Source organism: Phyllopteryx taeniolatus, chromosome 3, assembly GCF_024500385.1.
Source record: "Phyllopteryx taeniolatus isolate TA_2022b chromosome 3, UOR_Ptae_1.2, whole genome shotgun sequence".
Lineage (NCBI taxonomy): Eukaryota > Metazoa > Chordata > Actinopteri > Syngnathiformes > Syngnathidae > Phyllopteryx > Phyllopteryx taeniolatus.
Genome location: NC_084504.1, coordinates 26,404,254 through 26,426,216, shown reverse-complemented (window position 1 = coordinate 26,426,216; position 21,963 = coordinate 26,404,254). Strand labels below are relative to the sequence as shown.

The window sequence follows — 21,963 nt, the reverse complement described above, 5'->3', positions numbered from 1 at the left end:
GTTAGCATTTTTTGTTTTTGTTTTTAGAGAAGTGTATAAATTACAACTGTCAAAAATAGTGTTTATATACAATCGTGCAAATAAAGGAATGATAAAACAAATGTGTTGAAGCACATAAAATACCGTTATGTATAGACCGAATAATCCTTTTATGGCTGAAAACACAACAACAACTTTGCAGTAGGCTATAATACTTTGAGCTTTTTCTTTTCTCCTAATAGGAGACATGAAGAAGCCACGTTTCTACAAAATGGTGCCGCTCTGTTTAGTTTGCCACAGTAAATCTTAATGGGGATGGAAATAACCAATGAACTCATCATTCAAAGTATGCTAATTTTGTGGAATTGCTTGATGCTAACATGAAGAGATTCTCCCCATATTTGCAAAATTGATCGTTAATTGATTGTTAAAATGAAGATCATTTTCACCCATTCTGAGTTTGCACTAATGTGTATAGCTGTGTTACTTTTGTAATTAGTATGATCGCATACACTTCATTTTATGGCACATTCTGTGTTTACGTTATAGGGGGGGATTTATGAGATTATGGTTTTGATATTGGAAGCACAAAAAGGAAGAAAAAAAAAAAAAACATACTAAACTGAGATGTGCTGAGTGGTGAAAACATGGCTAAACCGTGTATACTGTGAAAGAGTCAAAAGCGCTGCATTTGCTTGTGTTGTTTCGCCAACACTGAGGAATCTGCCAAAATCATCACTAAGAATTCTGAGGATCTCCAACAACAAACAGAAGATATGCTAAGTGTGACATTTTACCACAAAAACATGACAATTAGTGGCCTTGCTACTACTTTTTGACAGATATTCTTCTGGGTCCTTGTGAGACTGATCATGTTTCTGCATGTTGTTGCCCCCCCTAATATCTTCTCATATACACCCACCAACATAACAAATGACTTCATTTGTCATTCTTGTGTCACTGGAGTCTAATTGAATCCATTTAAATTACTATTCTATTGCTCAAATATTAGGTATCGTGAGTTCGGGATGTGATTAGTTTTTGGGGTCTAATTAGCACTTTGGTAGATGGATTATTTGTCGCTCGGCTTCCCGGGCCTTGACGATAAACAAGATCTGAGCAACGCTACCCTCGGAATCAAATATTCCCCGCGCATCTGCCTCGGGCGGAACGTACAGAAAACATTATTTTACAGTATATGAACAAACAATTACAAGCAAAATCTGTATTTCATATACTAACGAAAAGACACTGTTGCTAGATGAAGCATCCAATGTGCTAACGTCCTCTCCATGGACATGGAAGTTATGCCTAATAACTCTGTATTTATATTGGGGTTGCGTTATAAGTGTGTACTGTAAAAATAACCAGTTTGTTGATGTGCAGTGGGGACAAATGTTGACCACAGCAGACGTGATGGCAAGTAGACAGAGGAGGGAAAGCTTCCCCGGAGCCGACGTCCGGGTGCAGTTTATGCCGAGTCCCTGCAGAGCTAATTTCATCCCGGATTTACCGACTTCCTACTGTTAACCGTACGGTCCAAAGACATTTCAGACGGCAGGAGTGCAAGTGAAATCAGCATCAGCCAGTATTGATCTGTTTGGAATGAATGTGTTCTCGTGAGAATTGAGTCGGAAATTGCATGAAAAGTTTGGGAATGGAATGAACTGCTCTGAAAACAATACAGTCTGCCGTGAAAGTGATGGATTTTGGCATCATTTCAAAGTGATTGGGTATAAGTTTATGGTATATTATTTTGAAGAAACCCCAAAATATGTTGCTTAGACTAATTATAGCGCTGGGAATCGGGATCCGATATTTTCCCAACATCTACTTGTATATGATCATGAACTATACAATTCTCGAGTCACTGGAAGAAAACCACTGACTGATACAGTACGTTAGAATATCGATAGCCGCTTTCATACTATTCATAGATATGTACAGCAACATAACGTTGATACTAAAACTGAGGTTTTAGTTCATCTTTTTTCCAGGTAGCAGGAACGAAGAATGAGAGCATAAGTTGCACGACCAACATTCCATTTTTTCGGCGGTGATACCAAAGCTGTAAGAGATGTTGAATGATGATACAAAATCTTACAGTAACAATGTAAATCCGACTCAAATCTGTAACTCGGTAATAGTGGTTGCTTGTACAGTTACGTTCATTGACATCAGGAGAGCGGATGAGTGGAACGTAGTGTGTGTCTGGGCACCTGGATGAGTCGGAGGATGGTCGATGTAGGTTAATGGCCATCTGCGTCCATCTGATGTGAATAATTCATCCAATGGGGGAGGCTTTTCGGCCTCAAGGTTCGCTACGATTGGTTAATGAGGTTCTCGGGCCTGGAACCGGGCTACTTTGCAAGGATTTGAGCGTTTTCGAGATTTGTCAATAGTCGTACTGTCCCCAATTCTTTGCCCTCCGTCTTATGTGCAAACAAGAACTCTTTCGGTCTTTCTTTTAGCCTCGCGTGTGTCCACGTCCATTAGTGTGATATCACCTCCACTGGGATGTTCACACATCCTGAAGGGAAACAACGACAACAAAAAGAATATCACAGAAACATGAACAGAAATAATAATAATAATAATAATTAACTGTGGGGTCAGTATTGTTGAGACTATTCTATAAGTATTAGTATTTGTTATGTGCATGATAGTCTATGGAATGGAGAAGGTTTTCAGTTCATACAGAATTTCCTCTAATACAGGGGTCCTAGATTTATGACAGCTTTGCACGCAAGTCCGAAACTATAAGTGTCGTAGTCTATCACTAACCTACGCTGATGTAAAGTCATAATTATAGTGATTTATTTGTACGCAAAACACTTCTCGGCCGTACGTATAAATCAATCCAATGAAAATCAGTTAAGTACGCCAGTAACTGAGCGCGCCTTCCGGTGTCATGTGACAACGTATTCTTACTCACGCAGCTGTGCAAAGTAGTTCATTGAGCACCTTTTGTAACCTGGAAAGGTCATAATTACAGAAAATATTGGGAGGAAAAAAACTTTTAAAAAGACAATGAATCGAAAACAATCCAATGAAGAACAGTAAGTCCGGCGGTAACTGAGCGTTGATGTATTGATTGCGCGGCGTTTTTTTTCACAGCAAAATGTCATATGCCGTGAATGCCTTAAAGCAAGGACCCCCTGTGGTGAGTCATGTAGCTACTGTAGCCCAATTCGGGGTTAGGTTAGAGTTAGGTTAGGGAGTTAGTGTTAAGATTAGCGTTATGTTGCGAAATGAACAATAAATGCAACCTCGCGATCTATAACAGTACAACGGGATATCTAATTGAAAAAAACCAATCTCGAATCCTCGCCACTACGCGACCTACGTTCCCTCTTCTCCATGACTGTTGCCGCTGAGGTAATGTACAGAAATAAGGAAGAACAAGCACCAAGTGTCACTGCGAGTGAGTGATAATGTCAAGTATATTTATGCGTCAATTATTCAGCAAAGGTCACCGTCTCTCTAAACGTGTTTGACAAATTCACAGCAGAGTGGCGGCGCAGTCAAGAGGATGTTTGAAACAACAATTTACTCACAGCCGGGGTGAGGTGACCTTTTAGCGCGACTGCCATGACACAGCCTATCAACGTCACTCTGGTAAACACACACAGACACACAGCAGAACTCCCCTTCACAGTTTTCATCCGACCAACTGCGCTACACGTTGGTTTGTTTGTTTGTTTTTTAAATAGCATTTTCTGCCAATTTGCAATCTCACGCCAGGCACCCGGCTGGGAGGATTAGCGCCAGCTTGACAATTTCCGACAGAGGCGCGGCACCAAGCGGTAGAAGTGACACGTCTCAAGTTACAAATGCACTGGAAACATCAAAGGAAAGAAAAAAAATCAATCAGTCAAATGAAACCGAGTAACCGAGTCAGAGCACCTTACGAGAGCTCATTTCAGCCGAGTTTGGCTTCTGTATCCAAGTACTTTTGGAGTATTTCAGCATCATAAGAATTTTGTTCCAATTCCTGTGCTTGCTTGAAAGAACTCTTAGTTGGATCCTGTACTAACGAGCTTTTGTGGGAAAATGTGTTGTTGTTTTTTTTTTTACATTATGGCACTGGTATTGTGCATTTGAGTCCATCTGTTTTGACAAGAAAAATGCAGAGTTTGCTGTATGCTTGTCACTAGTTCGGATAAAAAGTTGCTTGCATTGGGTGTTTTAACGTTTTACACTTCATTAGTGGTTGATTTAATTTTAAGCTTTTATGACCATTAATAATGTTTAAATTATTGCTGATGGATTCAATGCCCTGAGAAGGAAATGACCTCGATGAATGAGAATATTAAATGTTAAAATTCAACTTAAAACATTGTCTGTAGAGTTACTAAAGGGTTTTTGAAGGTCGAGGTATAAAGAGAGAAGAATGCTGCGTCTGGTGGTGTTATCATCACGTCCGGCCCTTCAGTTTGATTGCAGGCGGCGGTGCACCAATAAAAGCAGGTCCTATTTTGCCACCGTTCTCCACACACAAACAGCTTTGTGTGTGTGCACTAAAGCACTAAACTAAAGAGTCGCTGGAGTCAAGTGACGCCACCCACGCAATCTTTTCTCTAATTGTTTTACAAAGATTCTGCAAGGACAAATATGATTTTGTTTGGGAAGCAACAAGCAAACCATTGAGCAGTTAATCTCGACTATGGCTAAATTATTTATGAGCAGGTGAATTCAAACTATGACCATAAAGATAATGGGGTTAATATTTGACGATGTTGCGTTTTCCTCAGTTTTTGTGTGTTGGATGAGGACAAATAAAAAACTGCAAAAATGTGGTTGACGGTATTAGGAAAGAATCTATTCCAATGCGGCGTCTGCTCAACGTGCAATTAAGGAGCATGCGCCGCGGAAATAAAGTGAAGGCGAGGTAAACTAATGGCTGACGCATCTGTCAGGAAAAGAACGCAAGGAAGAAAACAACTCCAGGCTGCTGACACTTGGTGATAAAGGACACGGCGAGACGAGCCAAAAACAACAACTTGCTCCCCGCAACTCGCTCGCGCCGGCTTTGTCGTTGCTGTTTCGCAAAAACAGAGAAAAACAAAACAAAGCAAGTTTACAAGTTAACAAGGCGTACAAAAAAAAAAAAAAAAAAAAACGCACATGCTGTCAACTGGGAAGCATGAAATTTCAGACTTAGACGACAGGAAAAGTTCAAAAGAAAGCCACTTGAAGTTCCGACTAACGAAGCAAATTGATTTGAGATGCAGTAGTTGCCCACCCACTCATTGTTGGCTCACTGCTCCTTAAAAAAAAAATAATAATAATAATAATAAAAAGTCTTCAGTGACATTACGACCAACAATATGCCTTGTGTGGACAGATTTACCCTTATATTTCATAATTTGTATCATGTGTGTAGTTGGATGCTGTCAAGCTTACCCTGTCCACGCTATCGTAGTGAAATAGCAATAGAAATATTCGAAATATATTTGTTAAACTGTACACATTTAGCTTGCTAACTGAATCATGTTGCTCAGTGAAGGGCCACCATGTGCTCATAAAGACGCTAACATTAGCCTAATGGCCACCCTGTCCGCTAGCTTATTTTAGCATTATATAAGCATATTTTATTGTTTGCTTGTTACAGGACGATGGTCTGCTTACAGTTTATTTAAAAACAAAAACAAATCTATTCTACTTAATATAATGAATATAATATATATTTATGATATAAAAGACGTTTTGGGGTGACATGGGGACGTTTCAAAGGCACTTTAAGGTGATGTTAAAACACACTTTACACACCCTATTTTATTTTTATTTGGTTATTATATTTTTGAGGGGGTGGTCCTGCCCACCGAACCACGGGACCAATGTCGATTCCAACTTTCTTGAGCCTTTAGTCTAAAAAAAAATAAAAAAAAAATATATATATATATATATTCGTCTGAAAAAATAAATAAATACAAATAAATCACAAGGAGAACTCCACAAGCGGCACAGACTCAGCCACAGCATTTTCTAAACACTTCAAACCACGGTTCGACAATCTTTTCGGTGTCCTGTCCCTTTAAGGAATAACTGCCAGACTGTAATTTAACAATCTCACGTTGCATCAGAGATAGGATGCTTGCCTTGCAGCGCAAAGTGTTTGACGTGTGTAGCAAAGCCAGAGTTCAGGTTCAACTATTCTGCAGCAAAGAAATGCAGTCATTTCCTCATAGTGGGCCATAACAGATGATCCATCGGGGTTGAGAACAGGTGAGCATCTGCTTGTTGTTTGCCTTGGAATGAGCAAAGCGTGTAAATATTCCAAAGTAATACATAACAGATTTGGCTTGAGATTTGCGCTTGCCCCTCGCGTCTCACATTCTCAGTAGGAATACACAAATTGTTATGTCTGACGCTCGGTTGCCAGTCATAAACGGATGGAGTGAATAATGTTTTGTTTTCCCGCCCTCCGATGACTCACTGGATAGGCAAGAGCAGCAAACGGGGCCGAGAAGATTTCCGGTAACGAACGCAGCGACGTTTGCTGTCCTTCGTTGGCACTCGGGTCCTCCCCAGGTGACGTTTCATGCCTTGACGTCTGCGCGTCTGATTCACTCCTCGCGATAATGACTTCCTCCTCGGCGATGGCGGGGGATGCGTGTTGCCGTGGCGACCGCATGCAACGAGTTAACAGGAGGTGACTGAGTCAGCGACGCACAAAGTCTACGGGCTTCGTTGTCGGGGGTTGCCCGATCTCATCTGGCCCATCAGATAAAGGACGGATGTCAACGTCACTGTTATGTTGCAAAACAAACGAAGCCTTTTTAAAGTTTAAAAATCTATAAAGAAAGTGTTGAAGACGTGGCCGTAACAACGGAGCTGTGGAGGATTTCATATTATTCTTACATATGGGAAAAATGTTTTGGAGTTAGAACAACTTGGAAGTCAACCGTGTCACAGAACTGCGAGTGTACAATGTTGGTGTATTCGCACTGCATTTTTGCGATCATTATGCAGTATTGGGCGCCAGCATCCTCTCGGTTAGCCGATGATGCCAGTGGAGGGCAAAACAAAGACCGCCCTTTAACTTGGCCCCAGACCGTGAACAAACATGTGAGAGGTGAAACCAAGTGACCCTTCTCGGAACTCTTTAAGAACGTGTCCCACACGTGGCAGGAAAAAACTAAATTTAAACCATGCATCATTGGCCCTCTATCACTTCTATTTTACTTCATGAAGTCTCCATCTTTCAACACTTATCGTTAGCCTGTCAGTCATTCGTGTTCCTCCACACGCACGGAGAGATGCTAACCTTAGCATTAGCCAATGAGGAGGGGGCGTGGCCAAGTTGAGAGACGCATCCCGACCGGCGTGCAATCAATCGATCAATCAATACAACTATTTGGTAGAGTGCTATCCCCAATCACTCAGTACTGCTGCTGCCACCACACGCACGCACACACACACGCGCACACACACACGCACACACACACTCCTTGCTGACAAAATCTCCAGCGCAAAGTAAAGAGCTACACTAAATGATATTGGCACTCATCTTTTGCCAATGCTTAGCCACATTTAGAGAAGCAGCATGGCGCCATTTGTGTGTGCGTGCATGTGTGTGTGTGTGTGTGTGTGTGTGTGTGACTGCAAATACTGCAGTCGATAGACTCACGTCATGAATTTAAATGAGCGGTGGTGAATTCGATCGCCATGTTGAGGACTTTCCCATACATACACAGTCACCAAATATTCCCGCCGTGTTGCCGATGTTCCCGTGAACACAAAATTAGGTCACCGGTAGTAGTCTAGCTGACATTTTGGTTTGAAGCGGACATTTGAGGTGTTATTCAATCCATCCATTTTCCGTACTGTTTCTTGTCATTAGCGTCACAGGTGTGCTGGAGACTCATCCCTAGCTGGCTTCGGGCAAGAGGCGGGATACACCCTGGAATGGACACCGGCCAATCACACGGCACAGATTAAAAACTGAGACAGACAAACATGCGGACAAGCGCTATCAAAAAATGGACGGCTGGATAGCACAACTTTAGCCACAAGGCCACTGCCATCGACAAAAACCGTAGCTGACTCGTCTGCCGGGAGCGCAAGCGTTACGAGGAGGCGGCTGTGCCGAGCACGCGCAGTAGCGCCTTCTGGCCTACAGTGGAGTCGGGCTGACCTTGAGGGTGTCACGTCGATCGATCGAGAACTCGGACAAGTTCTCCAAACGAGGAGAAAGCCGAAACCTCCGCTAATGATGAATCATTGATGGCGTGTGGACAGCGCGAGACCTTCTCTCCACGTCCCGTTGGCCCCGCAACTTCACTTTCTAATCGCTTGTCTTTTTGCCGTCCGTATTTTTGACCGTCTCGCTTCTCCATCGCAACTCGCACGACGCGATTTGGATCCAGAGCTTGGGCAGTCGATCGTTAATTTCGATCATTTGAAATCTTAAAGGGCAACTCAAGCCACAACAATTTTTTTGTCATACAGGGACGTCTCAGCAAATTAGAATAGTGTCGAAAGCTTCATTTAATTAGGTAGTTTGATTCAAAAAGTAAAACTTATTATAGAGATGCACTACACGCACAGAGTGAAATTATGATTTAGTTTTTTACAATATATATATATATATATATATATGCATAATTTTGATTATAGCTTACTGCAAACAAAAAATCCACCATTTCTAAAAAACAAGAATATCACGTTAAAAAAATAAATAAATACAAATAAAAATTTTCAAAATAAAATAAAATCAAGAAACAATGGAAATTATTTTTTTATGTAGATATTAGGCAGGTTTTCCCAAGTGTTTAATGAATGTATAAAATGTAGGAGTACTGAAATTGACCTTTCTGGCATATTCTAATTTATTGAGATGTATCTGTATTTTAAATGTGCATATCTTCTTTATCAACTGCTGTTTATGTAAAAATACACCAGAAAAAAAAGACCAAACGTACTTAAATCGAACATGTACATGGGTTGAACATGATTAAAATGTGTTCACAAATATGATTATTTTTTAGGAAAAGATGGGAAAATTCCATCATTTTACCACATTTGAAGCACATGCAGCCAAAAATTAAGTCGTTTGAATTTTTTTCAAGTTTGTTTTAGTGTACTAAGTACAGTATGGGTCAGACACACACACATCCAACGTGAAATTGAATTGCTTATTTGTGAAAATCGCATCAAGCCATTCAGAAATCGTATCGTGACAATTCGGATAAACTGTCATGTCAAAAGCCAAACGGTAAGCAGAGCTGCAGTGTTACCACGGATTAGCACTGGCTAAGAGTTACAGCCTCGAATGTTTGTTGGGAAGCGATTATTCCCAATGTTTCTTTTGCACCGGAACAGACTGTGCTGGACTTGAGAAGTTGTTCCACTGCACCTCGGTGGATGTGACTTAACACACAGACACGCTCGCACAACACCAACAACAACATTACTGTGAGGCAATAAAAAGCACCGGCCAGGTGCGTCAAGAATCGGGCATTGCGTGAGAAGAAACCCGCTACCAAATGTTGCCCATTTGTTATGGATGAGAGATAACGTCACACTTATGAATAATGTAAACATCAGCGCCAACAGCAACATGGTTCACACGCACACACACACATAGGGGGGGTTTTCTCACACGGTACACATCTGTACAGAACACGCGGCCCCGCACACTCACTTCACACATTCCCAACTTGACTGCCATCAATGGCTTAGGTTATGTAATAATGCTCAGTTTAAATTGACACTTTCAGAGAGCTGCTAATTTGTTTATCCTTCTGGTGGTAATTTGCTATATTGTGTCACCATTGCGTATCATTTTTTTTTTGCTGGAAATTGAAGTTCTGCTTCCTCGCTGGGACTCAACTCACGGGAAACCCTAGTCCGCGCCGCACAATACGCCTCGACAGTGTAATTATTCAAAACAAAAACAAGGAAGCTGTAAGGTCTTAAAGAGGCCACGTTTGTAACCCCCTGGTGAAAGAAGACGACCCCTAAAAAACCACAAACGCACGAAGAGCTCAGGGCGCATGTGTCACGCTTGAGGGCCATGAATCAATCACTGCCAAAATACTGCACTTCAACTGTCAGAACGGCGGGACTCCAGCACACATTGTTTATTTGAAATAGTGTTGAAGGGTTACGTCGTGTTTAAAGGCTTTATGTATAGAACCTAAAAGTGCATGTGGACAACACAACACATGCATGTTATGTGCAGCAGTTATGGTTAGTTTGCAAAGAATGAGAAAGCCAAGCAAAGAGATTAGCCAAATCTGCACAGCAGATCACATTAGAAGGACTCAAACAGTCTTTGACGGCCATTCTCAAGACATCAGTAAAGTTGAGAGGGAAGAAACAAGAAACGGGCTCCTCGGTGGATGCCACCACCTGGACTGGATGGATTCATGGACGCACATCATTTGTATTAACATTGTGTTAATACTCTACAAATGCATTGGTGAAAATTACAGTGGAACCTCTAAGACTGGAAGTCACTTTTTTTTTTTTTTTTTTTTTTTTTTTAATAATGCACATACAAGTATTCAGTTCTGGGATGGAAAAAAAAAAAAAAAAAGATGATCTGCGTCACATTTTTTTTTATGTCTCTTAATTTATACAAGTAGAGAAAGAAATGAATACAAGAACCTAACGTAACGCAATTACCGTAACGCAAATTACTGTAACGCAACTTGACATAATGTAAATGACTCCATAATGTAAATATACTGTAACATACCGTAACGTAATGCACTCCGCCGTAACGCAACCTTCTGTAATGCAACATACCGTAACGCAATGTACCGCAACGGATCGCACCTTAACGCAACACACGTTAAAGCAACATACCGTGACACAACTTAATGTACAGTAGGCTAATGCAAAGTACATAACGCAAGGCAACGCACCACATAATGCAAAGCCCAGTAACGCGACACACCTAACGCAATGCACCAAAAACGCATTGTAATGCAAAAGTAACGCAACTTAACACTGCTTAACACGCCAGACCGAAACGTAATTACTCAGGAACGCAATACACCACAAGGCAAAGCAACGCATCGTAACACAACATAACAGAGTGCAAAGTTGCATAAAGCGACTTGCTCAAAGCTACGCAACGTAACTTCTAGTGGATATGAAATGATTGCTAAGCACACCTCTCAGAGGCGATGTGTCTTGTTTTTTGCGACAACGTGTTATATTTCTTAGAGAAGGTCCCACTTCACAATAAATAGAACTTCTTGGGTATCGCCCTGCGGGATAGCTGATATATTGCGTCTTCATGAAGCCATCCGTTGTACACAACAAACAATTCTTCTCACGTCGTCGCCAAGCGCCAGCGCGGACTTACCTTTGATGCCGAACTTGGAGTTGCCCCCAAACTTGAGGATGGCCAACATAATCAGGAAACCGAAGAAGGCAACGGCGGCAATCCCCACCACCACGTACACCTGCAGGGAGGACAAAATTTAGCACATTTGTCAAGTGCACGGGCCGCATGGAAGCCTGATTGAAGACTTACGGCGACTCTGTCCTCTGGTGGGTCTGCAGTGGGGCCATCTGTTCGAGAAGAAACCAATCTGTTAAACAAGTGAACGACCGTAGGATTCTGCCCTTATTTTACACCACATCGTAAGTGTGGCACACACAAAAAAAGACATTTGGAGCAAGTACCTATGGGGAAGTCTGCAGCCAAGAGAAGGCGAGGTTAAGAAGCAGCAGGAGAGAGACAGAAAAACAAATTAGACCGCAAAAAAAGTCAACACATTTCAAGAGGATTTTCTTTGACATGCAGCTTACAAATGATGTCAACTATCTTGCATTGAAGCGCCAAAATACAAGACAACAATGGCTCACATCAAGCATGCAAAGATAAAATATAGATCAAATAAACTTGGGCCACAATGAGGGCATGAGATACACTAGCGTGCGCTGTGTTCCCGGCTGCGAGGTTGTGTAAATAGGCAACGCGCCCTCGCCGAAATGAGGACGAAAACGACACATAACACATAAAAAAAAAATGAACAATGAGGCACGAAGGAAACACACAAAAAAAAGGGGGGGGGGGAAAAATAAAGTTACATGGGGAAAAAAATATATGAAAGTTTAAGTGGGTAAAGTTAGTATTCTGGTAGTATTCAGTTTATTTTTTATTAAAGTCTGAATAGTACGAGAATAAAGTTTGGATTTGAATGAGTAAATGTCAAAATTGTCAACACAACAGTGTGATTTATGATAACATTATGACGTTACCATTGTAAAAATATGACGCCACTTCCGTGATTTTACAAAAAAGACAATTTAAAAAAATAAATCCCAATCCATCATGACTATATTCTCAAACTTAAAAAGGACACCATTGTTAAAAACATGTTTGTTTGTTTGTTTGTTTTTTTTGGGGGGGGGGGGGCATATTACAACCTTAGTCATCTTTTATATGTCATGTTTGGTTTTTTTACATATTACAACGAATCAAGTTGTAAAAAAAATGACTTTTTCCTCATGAAATTATAACTGTTTCGAGAAAATGTTTTTTCGTAATACTTTAGCAAAAAATATGTAAATTGTTAAGAAAATATGTAATTTTATGAGAATAAAGTCATAATGTTATAGTCGTACATAATACGAAAGAACATTATTCTACGAGATCATAGTAATTTCATGAGAATGAATTTTTTTTTTTAAGTCAGAGGACAGAATTTGTAACAAAGCCAAGTGCTGTACAATTGATATAAAAAGTCTACACACCCCTGTTCAAATGCCAGGTTTTGGTGAGATAAAGAAACAAAATGTACCAAAATAAATTATTTCAAATCTTCTTTGCACCATTAATGTGAACTACAACCTGTACAACTCAATTGAATTATTAGTATTATTATTTTTCTCTTCTAGAAAGGGTCAGTATAAATAAGTCAAATAATGTGATTTCACAAGTGTGCACACCCTTTTATAAATGGGATGTGGCTTTGTTCAGAATGAACCAATCACATTCAAACTCATGTGAAGTGCACAAACTTGCCACCATTTAAAGTGCCTCTAATTAACCCCAAATAAAGTTGGCTTTTCCCAACATTTATTTTTGTACTATTTCTAGCAGAAGGGGTGTTTTGTGCTAAGTTTTATTTCAAATTGTTAATAATTCCTTTAAGGCCAGGTCAAGCTTAAGAAATTCAGCCCCAAAGATTTTTTTAGTTTGGAAGTTTTTTTTTCTCTTTTCTATCATTACAACTTTATTCAAACGTTTGTATTTTCACATTTCACTCACCGTAGTAGTAGGATTCTTTCTCAGTTCCTGCTAGAGTACAATAAAAAAAGATTGAAACACTTGAAAGTGAGATCAATGGGCGAGTAAAGACAACGCCTGACAGGAAGGCTTTTTTTTTTTTTTTTTTTTTTTTTTTCCCCCCCTCAGCAGAATTCAGATGTGGTGTGCGCCATAATGACCTGTCAAGTGTGACTCCTCACCGTCCCAGGGTTTGCGCATGAAGTGGGCCTCGACCCGCTTCCGGTCTGTTCCGTACTCGTTCTTGGCCACCAGCGTGTAGAGGCCGTTGTTGAGGTGCGTGGGGCTGTCCAGCTGCAGACAGCCGTGATACTCGCGCTCCGTCACGTCATAGATCATGGTCTTGATGAATTTGTCCTCGGTCACCGCTTTGTCGTTCAGAAACCACTGCATCTGAGGTTCTGGGTTGCCTGGTAAACACATAGATTCAGTTTTACCTTCTTAAAATCAGTCTTGCATCAGTTATAGATCATTTGTCGTTTGGCCTGCTAGAACCTCTCACTATCGCTGACAATTTTTTTAGAAACATTTCATCACATTACAACTTCATTCTTGGAAAATTAGGATTTTCTCATGTTACTAGGACTTTTGTCCATGGTAAAATACAAAAATAGTCTCAGAAAATGGTGCTATATTTTAAAGAAGGGTGAATTTATTGTAAACCAGTATTATGAGAAAAAACATACAATACCCTTCCCATGGGCTGACCACCTGAGGGAGGGGCCATAAGGGTCAGGTGCGGTGTGAGGGATCTTGGCGATCCGATCCCCAGCTAGAGAAGCTGGCTCAGGGGATGTGGAATGTCACCTCTCTGGCAGGGAAGGAGCCCGAGCTGATGTGTGAGCTCGAGAAGTTCCAACGAGATAGAGTTTTTCTGGCCTCCGCACACAGCTTGGGCTCTGGTACCAGTCCTCTCGAGAGGGGTTGGACTCCCTTCCACTCTGGAGTTGAGAGGCGCCAAGCAGGTGTGTGTATACTTATTGCCCGCCGGCTCGGCGCCTGCACATTGGGGTGCACCCCGGTGGACAAGAGGGTAGCTTCCCTCCGCCTTCGGGTGGGGGGGACGGGTCCTGACTGTTATTTGTGCCTATGCACCAAACAGCAGTTCAGAGTACCCACCCTTTTTGGAGTCCTCAGAGGGGGTGCTGGAGAGCGCTCCCGCTTGGGACTCCATCGTTCTGCTGGGGGGAGTCCAATGCTCACGTGGGCAATGACAGTCTGATTAGGATGCCTCCTGGGCTCCTTCCCGGTGAGGTTTTCTGGCCATGTCCCACCGGAAGGAGACCCCGGGGATGACCTAGGACACGCTGGAGAGACGATGTCTCCCCCCCCCCCCCCCCCCCCCCGGAAGAGCTGGATGAAGTGGCTGGGGAGATGCAAGTCTGGGCGTCCCTGTAAAGCTACTGCCTCCGTGACCCGACCTCAGAAAATGGATGGATGGGGGAACATACGATACATGAAAAGCAAGAGTCTAACCCCATCTTACCTGCCACACTAAAGGGGATGCACCAGTGGTGGTCCGGGATAGCGTCGCTCAACTTGGTGATATTGGGAGGAACTAGGGAGATTAGCGGCAGCGGGCACACACACACACACACACACACACACGCACACACACACACGCACAAAGACTTAACGCGAGCAAAGCATTAAAAGCAAAGAAGGTCTATTTTGTCCGGCTCCGCGTGAACAGCTTTCATCTAATTGGATTTTTGCATAAAAGGGCAAACGTACACAGTATGTCCAACAGCAGCGAGGCCTCTTTCTCGCCGACGATGTTCTCTGCAGTGCAGCTGATCTTGCTGTTGTGGTCCAACGATGACAAGTTGGACAAGTGTAGCACGGAGCTCTGGCCCGATCTCTCGATCTGCCGACAGAATTTAGCGTGAGCGGATTTGAGTAAAAGTCGGTGCTCTGAATAGCCTTCTTCACGGCACTACCGAGAATACCGCCGGCTTCATTCCTGCATTCATATGCGGTATTGTCGATCCGTGTGGTCCCCGCATACAATGCTGCTGACGACTCTTGCCGCATTTGTTCACATTCATCTATGCATATATAATATAGTATTCTGTGAAGTTTGATTTTCTCGATACAATTCCTTCCAAGGCCCCTTCGATAGTCTTCTTCAATTATGCCCCAAATGCAAATATTATCAGTCCATCAGACAAGCTCAAGCGATACAAAAGTGTATAGCTAACCCTTCGAAAAGACATTTTCAATTATTCCCACGAGAGCGCCATTCATTTCCTAACCCCGAAACCATTATTTTGATTCAGTGACGATGACTCCATGCAGCGATGCTTTATTGCGCTCATTTCCATGACTTGTGGGATATATACAGTAAGTGTGTGTGTGTGTGTGTGTGTGTATACGGACCTCAGAGCTGGTGACGAGCGCCGTGTTCCAGATGAGGTCGGGCGAAGGCACACCCGAGGTGGCGCAGGACAGCTGGATGTTCTCGCCCTCCATGACGGTCACTTTGGACGACATCAGCGTCGCCATGGGAAGCTCTGAGTGAAGAAGCGATCGAGGAAAAGTGAGGCAACACCAACTTTCTTTTCTCTCCCATTGAAACACTTTGCACGTAAACACACACAGAGAGAGCGAGTCAAAAGAAAGACCTTGGATTCAAACTCGGCGCCCTCGCCTTTCATGTGTGCACGCTCACCTCAATTCCACACACACAAAGAAACACAGAGAAGCGGTTACACTCATTAGCGATGGAAGACTCCAGCACGCAGACTGCTAATAAACTGATTAGACACAGTTCCCTTTGTGTGTGTGCGCGCGCGTGTGTGTGTGTGTGTGTGTGTGCACGTAAACAGGAATCATCAGGAGGTGACCTGTGAATGACAAAAATCAGCTCATCGGACAAGACCAGACAACAGAAAAAAACTCATTTTTCAAAATCACTTTTTAGTAACCAGTGCAAACAAGGCACGATATGTTGCCTTGTCCTTCTCTTAGTAGCTTTGCTTATTTGTCTGCAAGACATTTGAGATTTGCTACATCGATTCAAAGAGGCAGGCACTTTGCCACCACCTCCTAATTTGAACTGAACTTTTTCTTCATCCCATCATCTTCATACTTAGTAAGCATACAGTTGATGGATACCCACTCATCTATTTTTTTTCCTTTTCTTTTTTTTCCAGTGGCAGCTGACTTTGACCTTGCATGTGCCTAATGTCAAAGTTCACGGCCAAACGAGGTAAAAAAAATATATATAATAAAAAAATTAAAAAAAATTTTTTTTGCCACAAACAACATCAAGTCACACATTAAATTACAGCTTCTGATGTGTACTCTCCTGTTCTGCAATCGTGTCAATGTGCCCTCACATCAAGGTGCAAAACTTGTGGCTCGAAGATGCCAAAAATATTTATGATAACAAAACAGTCTATTGTACAAGTCTGGCATGTACGGTACTATAATTCTACTATAGTAACTACGAATAAAACACATTAACTCTAAGTATTTCGATCAGTGCCATATAAATGGTGCATTAATAAAAATGTTTTCCAAGCTGCTTGTCGATGTTTAAATCCTAATCAGGTAATGAAAGTTATGCCTGGTTTATTAGTTATTTAAGACCACGTAAAAATAAAGAGACAGTCCTCGCAGGCCTTACGTCAGTCAGCCAGAGGAGATGGCGAGGCGTTGACAGCAAGCGCGCATTAAACTGGACAGATTTCTTATCAAGTCCTTTTGTCCGTCGGCCTGTCACCAAGGCAACCCACTTATCACCACGGCAACCCGTTCAATCACCACCAGAGACATGAAAAAGACAATGGCTTCCGCGACGCCAGCTGCTGCGTTACAAGCGCATATCTTCTGAGCCATCCTATAAAACACACTTTGTCCAATTCAAGTGTCGATACACCTAAACATGAGGCCGCTGGTACTGTAACGTGATGATTCTGCAGGGAAATTATTTCCACGCTCAGCTTTTGGTGGTGAAACCAGCCTTGACATTTGGTGACTGCAATCCTTTGGGACGTGATCAGGAAGGAAGGAAGGAAGCGCTAATTAGCATTGGCGGCGCAGCGCGTGACTATTCTGCGCGCATCTCCAGTTTACAGCCTGCGTGTAAACATCTGGAAAAGTCACACAGTCACAAAATACACTGCAAATGCAGTGTATTTTCCCATGCGTTTTCTTATTTACTGCATTGTAAATTCTATGCATACCAAAGTTGTCGTCACAGCTGCAAGTGGGGGGGTCGCCAGCCCACTTGCAAGAATGCGAGTGGGCGATAACTGCAGTCAGTCTGCACCTTTATCGGCACCAACTTTTAATGGATACTAATAACCGACCAACTTTTTAACTAACTAACTAAGTCCTGCTTTTCTGTGGGGATATTTTTGAAAATAGTGGCCGTTTATTTACTCAACTGCAGATGGGGGAGGCGTCTATTTTTGGATTCATATTACAACCGATGTCCTGTGAAAGTGTCGTTTTACCGGTAAACGGCAAAACGAGGTGAGTGGGCAGAACAAAAACCAGTACTGAAGAGGTAGCTTGTTCGGGCTCTTTAATTCGCCGGCGAGACCAACATCTGCGCTGCTGTTTTGGTGAGCAACATAACTCAAAAGGGCTCAGCATTAATAGCTATGTGAACAATACTCAAATAACCACATGATACGACGTGACGGAAAAAGAGAGGAACCTATGTAATGGAGGTGTACATTTTCTTGGAGTGGATCACAATCTGCTGTTTTGGTTAGCAACAGACTTCAAATGGGCTGAACAGCAGTTAACTTCTTAATGTCATGACGTGAGTTGATTATAAGAGATTAACAGGTGACTAATTGGGGCGACAAAACCGTCATCAATGTTTACATGCTTTGGTATGTGCTGCTGTTTTGGCTAGCAAATGAGTTCAAATGTGTATGAACAAGGGCGTCTATGGAATCATGAGATTTACTGTATGTTTGTTTTTCCCCTAAGGGGGAAAAAAGGAGGCGTAAGAAGACAACTATTTGTGGGATGGTGTATTTGCAGAAATTCACATCACTCTTTCGCAATGGGTCCACTTGGTTCATTCCATTGTAAATTTGCCTCATTGAACCTAATTAGGCTTTATAAGTATGTTGGCATGTTTAAAGGTCAGTCGCCCTTCTGTTTGACAGCAACCCATATAGTTTGACTTGAGGTCATTACTCTTAAAAGACTTGAAATGAAACATTCGCTTTAATAACATCCCCCATTTATCATTGTACCTGCTACTTTTACCTCCGTCCCCTCCCTTTGTGTTCAACGCGCACCATAAAAAAGCGCGTTATGACGGCGTTCGCATCCCGCTGGTGTCATTTACTCCTATTCAACCCGAGCGCTCTTTCCATTCAGATGGCAGCAATTCACCCAAAAGTATGAATGTGCTCTGTCGACACTGGAGCACATCTGGTCTCCTCAGCGGCTTGGTTCAGCCGTTTGGCTGCCTCCATGTCTGCTTTATCTCCGTACACAACATACAGTAGGTGCACAGGGAAAATATTGTCTGCTTCCACCTCAGACACCGCTGCAAGTTGGAAAGGGGACCATTTTTGTGGAGCTTATCCACTCAGTTACAAATGGGAGGGGGCATCTTTTAGGGCGGAGGCCTTGCTTTCTTGGCGTATTGCAATGTATGTAAAGTGAAAGCGCAGTTTGAAATAATGATTATTACATAGAAATACAGTAAAATAGAACAAATAAACCACGCGTGGTTAGCGCATCTGCCTGACATTTCTGAGGTTCGGGGTTCTAATCGCTCTCTGTGTGCACGCTATAGAAAATGAAAAAAAAGAGATAGATGGAAATATTTCAGGGGAGGTGTTGATTTGTGTTAAGTGGGTGACTAATTGGGGCAAAGCATCTATTAAAGGGATGGAAACTATTTCAGAAAAGTATGGTAATAATGCAATTCATGTGCTTTGTTAGGTGTTCGTGTTTTGGTTAGCAACAAAGTGCAAATAGGCTCCAGAATATGGGAAAACAGCATCAATAAACTGAGCTCATTATACTTTCATTTATTTTATTTTTTTTTTCCTGAGTGAGGTGTCTATTTGAGGCAAGCGTTTGTTTGTTTTGTTAGTTTTTTCGTTTTGTTTTTTAATCCGATTAGGACCACGGAGCTAAAAGGTCTCGGCATCTACAAACTTGTATTTTTCATACAATTTACGGCTAAATTGTAAACTCGGAGAAATAGAGTAACTTTTCTGACACGGATAGTACTGGCTTGGGCGTGACGGTGCCTTTGTGGTTACCCCGACTGCCTCATGGTCAGGAGATCCGGGTTTGAATCTTAGCTCTTATGGCTGGCCGCCATTTCGGGGGATTTGATGGAAAATGGGAGATGTGGGCACATTTCCTACATAACTATGTCACATACCTGCATGTGACTCGCTTAAAACTGAATACTTAAGACCAAGACCATCTTCCTGCGATAGAATGCAGTCCATGTTTGAAGTATCCTTTGCACAACCGCCTTGGAAGCTTCTTTTGCTCTATGTTTGCTTTTCCTTCTTGCAAGAACACTAAATCATCTTTAAACTCATCCAGATCTACTAGAAAGCATTGAAGTATTTTTTTTTTACTTTAGAACAGTGTCTATAATGAGGACAGGCGCGATAGGAAATGGATGGATGGTCTCGGCTCGTCCGTTCCCTGGTGGGAGTGCAGCACCAACCAGAGTGAGACATATGTGTGAGATCAGCGCGAGCCTGAGGGCACGGCCGCTGACAAGCGCACAGACGGACAGCGGAACACGCCAGCAGACAGACAAACAAAGGCTAAGCGTCCAGCTGGACTTTTTCTAGTTCTCGGCGTAACCCCCGACAGCCTCGGGGCTCCGACCGGACCGTGCCCGCCTCCTCGTGCGTCCCGCGGCCAAAGAGGAGTTGAGGTGGGCTTCCCCCAATGCCAAAAATAACCTCCGCTAATGGACAGAAGGAAGAAGGAGCGGATCAATAGGAATTATCAAGGACAGCGTTTGTGTTCTGTGCGTCCCGACTGCCCTGAGCAATCGCTGACCATCTCACTCAATCCGCCATTAAAAGCCTCTTACGCCCGGGGCCTCTTGCTTTATTATGTATATTTATTTAGTCAGTTAGTCAGTTAGTTCATTGTTCTTTGTTGTTTGTTCATATTAATTAAGCAATTGCATTTTGCCCATCTACATTTTTTAAAATGTGTATCAATGCAGCGGAAAAGCTACTAGGCAGCATATTTGCATGCTATCCAGGAATTGCTATGAAATCCTTCGGTCATCAGTCGCATCGCTCAGCGGTCGCACACAATTTTCTTTTCTTTTTTTGTGTAATTTTGATGATAAGTGGCATGGAAAATAGATGGATGGCATTTCATTTTGACATTTTTTTTTAAATGTACAAAGGTTTTTACAAATCAATCTTTGGGGGAGAAAAACATGCACGAGGCTCACAAACCGTTTACAACTTATCGAAGTTACTGTAGAATTGTTTTTTTTTATTTTTTTATGCTTGTTTCTTAACAGCACTGAGTTACTTTTACACTCGTGTGACAGTTCAGAACATTTCAAACAAATTATGCCTTTGGTTGAAATGTGACTGAAAACACTACCTGTACAGTTTTGTAGTTATTTTCTTTTCCCTTTTTCTCCCATGGGAACAATTGTTTTTAAATGCAAACCAATCAGAGGTGGAAGTACGTCAGCCGTTTACGAACAGTGTCTAAAATAGAGCCATTCATGAAAAATTCATCGTGTTGGTACAAAGGAGCCAAAGAAACAGTGTGTCAATTAAATGCAGACGTTTATATACTCCAGCGTGATAAGTACGCAAGGAGGGTTTGTGGTCTGCGGCGGGGCGGCATGGTGCTTAAGTTGACATTGCGCTCGTTAGTATTGTAAATAACGACGTGCATCGCTGCGGGCTGCCTTTCGCCGCCTTTTATCGCCGTTCATCTAAATATTCGGGCTATTTTAATTTTAGGGCTTAAATATCTTTCTTTGCCTAGATAACGTGTCATTCCTTCAGGGAATAAGAGACTTTGCACTTCTGCAATGCATTAATCCAAACCCAAAATTGGGAAAAAAAAAAAAAAATGTATCAATCAGGGATACATTTGGATACATTTCCTCAAATGCTGTCCGTCCCTCAAATAGACAGTTTAAGTTATGAAGTTTGCTTGTTCATTAGTTTGTTCTTTGCTTGGGTGATATGTGAGTGAGTGAGTGAGTGAGTTAGTCAGTCAGTCAGTTTATCTGCGCATTCAATCATTAGCTAGTCAGTCAGTATGTCCCTTTCTAAGTGTGTGTTTATTCATTTGTTTGCACGTTAGTTTATTCCTTCCCTGAAAAATAATCGCGTGCTATGCGTGGCAGTACATTATGTGCATTACCGCCACCTACAGGACAGGGGTGTAACAGTTTTAGCGGCGTGTGTGTGAATGTGTGTGCGTGCGCCCGCGCGCCCTCACCACAGTTGGAGAGTCGAAGTCTGGACAGCGGGCTGCGTCCTCCGCCGTCCTCGATGCAGCGCAGCTCCTGGGTGTCCGCCTCCTCTCCCAGCCACAGCTTGATCCACATGTTCTCACAGGAACAGTGCAGTGGGTTTCCTGTCAGGATCCTACACACACACGCACGCGTGCGCATGCACACACACGCACACACACACACACATTTAATGCACACAGTAAAGGACAGCGAGAAGCAGAGCTAGACTAGAATGATGTAGGGTTTTTTTTCTATGCAGTTTAAACAAGGACAC

General features: G+C 42.4%; 1 protein-coding gene across 12 annotated transcripts in view; it reads right to left on the bottom strand.

Annotated features, from left to right (window-relative positions):
- ntrk2a (neurotrophic tyrosine kinase, receptor, type 2a) overlaps window positions 1–21,963 on the bottom strand; it is a 70,329-nt gene that overhangs the window by 41,965 nt on the left and 6,401 nt on the right. For 6 of the 12 annotated variants that reach the window (XM_061767939.1, XM_061767942.1, XM_061767951.1 and 3 more), the window contains 9 exons: window positions 21,674–21,822; window positions 15,614–15,747; window positions 14,969–15,101; window positions 14,721–14,792; window positions 13,396–13,644; window positions 13,217–13,246; window positions 11,626–11,637; window positions 11,474–11,511; window positions 11,303–11,402 (listed from right to left, as the gene is read on the bottom strand). In XM_061767939.1, the coding sequence (XP_061623923.1) occupies window positions 11,303–11,402; window positions 11,474–11,511; window positions 11,626–11,637; window positions 13,217–13,246; window positions 13,396–13,644; window positions 14,721–14,792; window positions 14,969–15,101; window positions 15,614–15,747; window positions 21,674–21,822 (917 nt within the window). The remainder of the gene's footprint in view (window positions 1–11,302; window positions 11,403–11,473; window positions 11,512–11,625; window positions 11,638–13,216; window positions 13,247–13,395; window positions 13,645–14,720; window positions 14,793–14,968; window positions 15,102–15,613; window positions 15,748–21,673; window positions 21,823–21,963) is intronic. The other 6 variants (XM_061767940.1, XM_061767945.1, XM_061767943.1 and 3 more) reach the window with 6 other exon arrangements.